Source organism: Drosophila serrata, unplaced genomic scaffold (genome assembly GCF_035046125.1).
Source record: "Drosophila serrata isolate PLE 108 unplaced genomic scaffold, ASM3504612v1 contig_302, whole genome shotgun sequence".
In the NCBI taxonomy this organism is placed as follows: Eukaryota; Metazoa; Arthropoda; class Insecta; order Diptera; family Drosophilidae; genus Drosophila; species Drosophila serrata.
Genome location: NW_028257200.1, coordinates 657,511 through 665,523, shown reverse-complemented (window position 1 = coordinate 665,523; position 8,013 = coordinate 657,511). Strand labels below are relative to the sequence as shown.

Below are 8,013 nucleotides of genomic sequence, written 5' to 3'. Positions count from 1 at the left end.
AACTTATAGTGTATATTATATACTCTATTTAATAGCAATAAAACCTCAATGGAATATATTTCACGAGAGATTTGATTAAGTTAAGAAGTATCTATATTGTTATCTTGCTGTTTATATATTTCTCTTTTTCAAATTAAAGTTTAACCTTTAATGCCTTAGTATCCACTTTTTCCTGAGTGTGGTCTAACTTGCAGATGAGAAAGTTTGTTTATTTAGTATTTTGTTTTCTATTTCTTTTCCTTTTTTTTTGTTTTTAGCAAACGCGATCTTAACGCTCACTTGGTTTTTTGTGTTCTAATAATACTCGTAGCCCGGCAAACGGGGCAAACAAAAGGCCAGACAAACCTTTTGTATCTGATGACGACGGCGACTACGACGACGATGATGATGAAAATCCCAACCTAATGGCTTTTCTATGCAAAATCGAGCTAGCCCCAAGTCCAGGCACTTCAATCAGAAAGTTTCCAGAACGCCTTTCGCTGTGGCTTCAAAGTGGGCACGTCCCAGCCAAATGGAGTCTCGGTTTTTGGTTTTGGTTTTGGTTTCAATATTGCAACTTCGACTGGGGACTCGGGACTTGGTCTCGTGGAGTTCCCATGTTGGGCAACCGGCAGCAGTGGTAACAAGACATACCCCTCCTGGTTTCAACTGCAGTTTTATGCCTCTGGTCGGGCCTTCTGTTTCATGTTTTATTTTTTATTTTTTATCTGCCGGCTTCCGTTCGTGGGGCAGAACTTGGGCCCTAAAAAAATATGGTGTGTGTTGTGTGTGTGCCACTTTCATGCAAATCGCTGTCTGACAACAAACAGACGTCTTAACATAATTTCGTAATTTTCGGTGGTGACACATTCAACATTCGTTTGTACTTCTCATGGAATCGTTAAGAACCTATTTCCGAATAATTTGTAATCGCCTCTGACAGAGACCTCTGATGATGATGATGATGAGAGTTTTGGAGTTGAAATTTTCGCAAGCTTTAACGGCGGAAGTGAAAATTTATCGAAGGCGGACTTCTATTTTTGGCACTTGACCTATTGACAATCTTTTTGTTACCAAGAAGTTCGGAGAAATTTTTGGAAACTTTAGACTAAGAAAATAAAACCCTCTAAGAGTAAATTAAATAAAATTAAATATTATATACAGGGTATCCTGTTCTTAAATCCCCATTTGTATGTGATTACTTTTTAATTTCCTTATTTTTAACTTACCTAAATCATTTTTCATCCCCTTAGTAACTGTTAAGAAATTCTAATAACATCTTTAAGTATCTATAAATATATATATATATTTCTTTTCTGGGCATAAATAATTTATACAAAATTCGTAAATCTAGGATTCTACGATCTAATCTCGCTCTATGAGAAGTGACTCTGTCCGGGTGTGCGCTTCCTCGTGATTGCACAGTTAAAGCTCGGCCAGAGTCCAAGTCGAGTTCACAATTATGTAAATTTTTGTTTTTGGGGATGCTGATCCCGCTGGTACCGTTGGAGTTGCCTGGTTAAGATGGAGGCGACGGTGGACGGAGTCATCTATGCGCAGTCATCTTCAGCTAAATGGTGATGTCCCATGTCTGTCTGTATCTCTCTCTTGGGCATTCAGCAAGACAAGTGGGCATAGCAGGAAGTTGGAGGAGGAGTGGGTTTTGGAGGAGTGAAGAAGCACCTACAAGGTGCATTGATACTGCTGCTGTTGCTGCAGAGCACGCGGCAGCGTCTTGTGGGGCAGGTGGGCGACCATTGGCGGGGGGCGGCATCCACGGGAGGAGGAACGGATCCGCTGGCGATGCAGCAATATGATGCAAATGCTGATGATTATCACAGATAGCGAGACGGTTACCAGCACGCTGCTTAGATGGGAGCTAATATAACGCAAAACAGCTGCACGAAAAAAAATCGGGAAACATATAAGAAAATATATAATTAACTACCTAGCTATTTTAAGTTAAATCTAATACCTTTTTCCACAAGAAAAATAAGATTTATATAAAACTCAAAGGCTTAAAAAAAGTATGCTAAAACAATTTATACAATTTAAAATGCAGTTATGTTTTCATTCTTTAAGTGTAAATCCTGGAGACCAAAGAATCACGACTGTTGTTTTGACAGGCCACTTACCTTTATCCTCATCGTTCCCACTGGGTGGCGAACCCATCTCAAGGGGCATCCAGGAGCTGTGAGCCTGATCCACAACCAGTTTGGCGTACTTAGTGCCCACCACAGGCTCCAGGTGACGTCCTACCGCTGGCTCTTCTGCCAAATTGTTTACCTCGTTGAAGTCCAGGGCCCTGCCCTGTCCTCCTCTTTGAGGAGAGGCCTGCTCCGTGGAGGGAGATGGTGGCTGGGTCTCCTCCACCACTGTGGCTTGCTCTTCGGAGTCGGATTCGGGATCAGTTTGAGCCTCGGACTCGGGTTCTTTTAGCACCAGCTCGGTCTTGTTGACATATCGCATCTGGCGGAGCTCCCTGCCCAGACGCGGATCCTCGTCCGGTTCGAAGGGATCGTTGGGCTCATAGGCAGCGGCTACTCCACTTTTACCCGGTACAGTGAAGCTTGCACGGACTGTCTGCATGCCGGACTGATAGCTGCAGACCACCACGAAGCTAAGGAAAGGATTTATGAAAAAACAACCATACAAAAACTTATTACTTAACTTATATTTAAAGTTATTTAAAAGGTTTTCCTCTTCTTAAAATTTTAATCTTCTTTTAATTTTTTAATCATAAATTCATATAATATTTACCGTCTTGTGCTGTGTGTAAAGATGCCCAGATTCTCCTGAACTGTGATGAAGGTTTCCACTGTGTTGGTCTCTGGCTTTACCAAGCTGCCGCATTCCTTGTGGTCAATCCTCATGGTATACTTGTCCGCGGAATCACTGGCATCACCCTTGACGCCACAATTGCCACCATCCACGACAATCCGACCACCAAAATATGGACCTGTTTCCACCTCGATTTCCGAGGCATGTGGCAGGCACTGGGTGGCATGGGCGGAGACTGGGAAATATATTAAATAAATGTATTTTTAATAAATAAATAAATACTAAGTTAAAGTCTTGTAATAAGACTAACCATTCAAATTGAGAAAAGTATGAATACCGATTACCTTATTTAAATTTAATCTTATTTAATGAATATGTTCACACGTTTTCCAAGCCTAAAAACGATCTGCATACAAATGCTTCGCTCTCATTTCTAATTTGATTTCAAATTAATACGCTTTCACTTTTCAAACTAATTTTCATTTCAAGTGTAAATAAGAAGTATACAACGTTTTAGATACAGTTATGATACATTTTTGGAAATGTTACAATAAATTAACTGCTGTTTCCGCCCAAAAAGAAAACCGGAAGTTGCGATGAAGATAAATTAAAAATTTAAAAATGATTTCAGTTTACTTACAGCCCTTGGTGGGTATGATAATGCTCTGGCCTGGCAAGTGTCCAGATCCACTTTCGATCTCATTCTCGTCATGAAACTCGGCTCGGGCATTGGAACTGCGAGTTCCGCTCGCCTGGAGGCGTCTCTGGGCGGCTGGACGAATGTGGAAACTATATCTGGTGGCCATTCGTAAGTTATCCACAGCGGCAGCAAAGTGCTGGATTTGGGGACTAAATTAAGGGATAAGAAAACAAATAGTTTATTTAGTGACTACTAACTTATGTTTATTTATTTAGATTTATTTTATTAAATCAGCCCAGTGATTGTAAAACTGCATTAAAAACTCCTTCTTAGGAAGTGCAGAGGGAAAGCTCTATCCAATCACTTTGCCGCTTAAGGTAGTACAACTTACCCTAAGGGATCGTGCTCCTCCTGGTCCTGTCCCTGCTCTTCCTTTTCCTCCAGGGATACCTCGGCGGCAGTGCCATTGACCAATTTGACACGACAACGCTGTGGGCCATAGTTTTGCATCTCGCAGTAGAAGATCTGGAATGCCAATGCCCGGGGCGGTTCCACATTGCCGTTCATATTTGTCGCTGAGCTCAAGCTGGAGCTGGAGTTGGGGCCGGAGCTGGAGCTGGAGCTGCTGCTACTGCCGCCACTCGAATCTGTGTCATGGGCCGACGGCACGAATTCAACTTCCCAGGTCAGATTCACCGATTTGTAATTTGGTTCACCGGCGACGCCGCGTATCTCTATCGAAGGTTACAAAAGCATGAGCATGGGCACAAACGGGAAAACGGGGTTATAGCCAAGATTCGTGGCAATGGCAGTGGCAGTGGCACTGGGAGTTGGAGTTAAAGAGCTGGAGTCTAAGGCGCTGCTTGCATGCAAATCAGCTACCATGGTTACTTAGTTACCAGCAGTTCAGTGCAGTGCAGTGCATTCAGTTTGGGGGCAAAGAACTCGTTTCCCGCCGCAGTCAGACACGCTTTTGGATTAGTTCTGTTTCATTTGGTCGTTTTTTTTTTTGTGGCCAACTCTAAGTGGTTGTTCCCACTGTCAGCTAAAGATCTGCACTTGGAGAAATGCAGACGCGAAAGATCGCATGACTGAAAGCTTTTTCAGAATAGGGATACTTATTAGAGTTGTCTACTAGGAATATTAAAGAATTAAGTCTGTGGTTCCTCTGACTATAATATATTTAATATAACATATATAACGCAACCCGTGCAACCTTTTTCTCTCCCTGTACAATAGGCTGAAGTGTGCTGGCAGTTGGAGTCCAAGACGTTTTCCACTTTTTCAAGTTGCAAGTGATGGAGGATCTGACTCAAAGTGTGACGTGAATTAGCCAAGGGGAGCTGGCAGTTAAGGTGGAATAAAAAACTAGACCTGGGCGATGATGCTGGGCGGGTAATGGGATGGGTAAATGGGGTTGGGGCGATACTCAAGTATGCCTGGCTAAGACTGAAGTGAACATGGTGCTCAGCAAATGATTTCAAGTGCTGCTGCAGATGAAGGAGCAAGAATGTTGCATAAAATGGCAGCATGAAGGCTCTTAACTCTGATTTATTTCGGTCATTGGTGCAAAATCTCTAAAGAAACTCGTGAGAAACTGTGCTGCACTCCAGTTAACCATTAAGCACTTTGGCCAAGAACTGTAATATATTAAATTATGTTAAGTACTTGGCATTAAGTTTGGAAATTATTTCGCATTCTAAATGAATAAAATTTTATAATGTTCATAGCAAACAATCAATTCCTGGACAATTACCCATTAATCACCGCATCGAAACATTGTTAATTTACAATTTTTCGTAGCCACTTAGCCCCGATTTCCAGGCAATTTCCCAAGCCAACTTTGGTGACTTCTTCTGTGCCAGAAGAACCTTGCATAATCCGCAATTAGAAATGCCATTTGCCAATGCCTGGCGACGCTTTCGTCGGTAGTTTATGTGACCAATGTTGCCCATGTTGCCCATGTTGCACATGTTGCTGAGGCTGCCATTTGCTGATGTTGCAGCTTCGTGTTGCCTCGGCTGCTTTTCCCATGTTGAAATCATTGACACCGATTTTGTGTGTGCATCATTGCGGCATTCAGCCACATTTTTAGGCGAATTTCACACAGAGAACATGGAAAAGTGAAAATTCTGCCATGGCACAAATTCTGACATCGGGGCTATGTGGAGATGCCATTGCATTTGAGCCAAAAAAAAAAAAAACCAACAACTGATTAGAAAATGCCACGAATGATGACAGGTATTCCTCCACTGCATCTCAGTTGCAGCATCGCATTGATTAATGACAATTTCACCTGCAGCTTTTGGTCTTGGGAAGTCCATCGATGACGGGGCACTAATATTTGGATATGCCACATCACTGCGGGTTATGTAAGACGGGAAGGAAGCGGAGGAGAGCGCAGACACCCGGTCTGGGATCCATTAATTTCCAATCTGTGCCTCCCCAGAATCGCCGACTCTTTAATTGCGAACCGCCCCGGGAAGTGGCATAATATCTGTTCGATTCGACAAATTGCCTTTCATCTGGCCAGATCTCGATCCCGATCTTGATCTGTCACCGCCCGTGATGTAATTGCTGTGCCTTAACTAATTCGATTAAAGCCAGAGAGAAAGAGAGCGATTTTTGTTTGTACCATGTGTGTGTGTAAGCCTAACAATTACTGGCATTTTGCCGCGCTCTAATGACACTTTTGCTCTCCATCAAAGATCTCCGCGGCAATTTCCGCTCTGCGGTTCTGGGCGTGCCAGCGCCCCCATTTAGCAGCCCGAAGGAAATGTCGGCACATTTCCCACTTGATTGGCACACAGAACAGAGGAAAAAACAAACACAAAAAAAAATTCACCCGCCGGACAAGTTCGCTGCCTAAGTCTTTTGTTTTTTTTTTTGCAACTCGAACAATTTTCGCTACCAAGGGCAGACATAGGGAAACTACCTCAAGGAACATAACTAGGTTCAGGGAAAAAAAGCGATCCGATCGTGACCAAATGCAATTAGCCAGGCTGCAACTGACTGCGGCAAACAGGGAAGACTGCACTGGAAAAAATAGTATTTTGCAAGAACTTGAAGGGCAACTTAAAACCCTTTTCTTGATATATCCTTCTTATTTCATTAAATATTTAATGAACGAGAATTCTTGTTAATAGAATAGTTCGTTTTCTTTCAGTGACTTTAGGTTGCTGCAACTCCAACTGGCCCTGCAACTTGAATGCTTGGTGGTGGTATCTCTTTGGCTCGTAGGACTCACCGTATTTGCTGCCAGCCTTGGCATTGGCATTGGCCATGGCATTGTTGCTGCCAATAGTTGTGGTTGTTGCCGCTGTTTCTGTTGCGGTTGTCGATGTCGCCGCATTGTTGATGATGTTATTGTTGCTGTTCTTGGGGATCGCCAGCAATGCTGCCGGCAGCAATAGCAACAGGCACAGCAGCAGCAGCAACATTTTGCAGCTGCCGTGGCCCGCCATTGATTTCGTTGACATTATTTTCGGTTGATTTATTTAAGTTTCGTATTTGTTCTCATCAAATGTGTGTCAGTCGGGGAGCTATTTGGGCGATGGAACGTGAGGGAAAATGCAAGTGTTGCTGTTGGTACAGAAGCACAAACAGGGTTTAAGTTTTAGAAGATTGATTAGCAGAAGTGCTTAAATGAAGTGTGATTAAAATCTCTTTTAGGGTATTTTAATAATTACGATTTAGTTTTCAAATATTTCACAAAAAATTAAGTTTAAATACCATCGAATTTTGGTTAAAATACTATTATTTAATGGGGATTTAGTGTAATTTAAATTAATCGAAAATAGGAAGAAGTAAGGCATTGTATATTGCTTGAAATATTTATAAGACTGGAAAATATCTTTCGTTAACAATCTGGTTTTTGAGATCTTCTTCTTAAAAGAAATATATTATTTTTCTAATTAGGATAATTATTTGTATGATACTTTACACTTTTATAGAAAAATCGTGTTTATTTTTCATATTAAATATAATTGTTCATGAACTATATTACAGAATGATTATATTATGACTTGAATTTATAGTCCTCTTAAATGTTGTTTTTTATTACTGCTTTTATTTTTGATGGTTTTAATATTGTTCTATTGTTTTATAAATATATTTTTTATGTTGCTTTTTTATTGTAATTTCCATTGAGCATTACTAACCAGTATTTACGGTTTTCTCGCTCACAAAGAGCAATTTTCATTGGCTAAATTTCACTATTGTCCACAAAAATAAATCGCATTGGTCACAGCACACAAAATCGCTTAACTGCCGCTAGAATTCGATTTATTTTATATATATTTTTAAAGCCACTTCCGATGACGAACCGCTCGCTTTAACCTGCGCCGAACAACTGAGGCTTCTGCCTGGTTTTGGGGCTTGTGATTTCGAGCCAACATCTGGCCAAGACGGATCAGCTGTGGCCAACAGCGAACCCGCCCGAACCCGAGTGGAAAACCGAACCAATGCCAAGGCCGAGAGAGGGAAAAGCTTTCGCCGGCAAGCTTTTCTCTCTCTCTCTCTCTCTATCTCTTGTGGGTTGTGTGGAAATGGGAAAATGGTTTTGGGCCTTATCAGCGGCCGGTTATCAGTTGACAAACAGCTCGAAGTTGCCG

At 41.8% G+C, this 8,013-nt stretch overlaps 1 protein-coding gene across 1 annotated transcript; it reads right to left on the bottom strand.

Annotated features, from left to right (window-relative positions):
- Nucleotides 1-1,265: 1,265 nt before the first annotated feature.
- LOC110182719 (uncharacterized) lies at nt 1,266-7,753 on the bottom strand. Its single transcript, XM_086837198.1, has 7 exons — nt 7,561-7,753; nt 6,648-6,982; nt 3,792-4,134; nt 3,401-3,609; nt 2,740-2,995; nt 2,115-2,599; nt 1,266-1,877 (listed from the first exon to the last, which is right to left on the bottom strand). Exons 2-7 carry the CDS (start codon nt 6,877-6,879, stop codon nt 1,663-1,665), a joined length of 1,740 nt encoding a protein of 579 aa, XP_086693324.1. The 5' UTR covers nt 6,880-6,982; nt 7,561-7,753; the 3' UTR covers nt 1,266-1,662.
- Between the last annotated feature and the right edge of the window lie 260 nt (nt 7,754-8,013).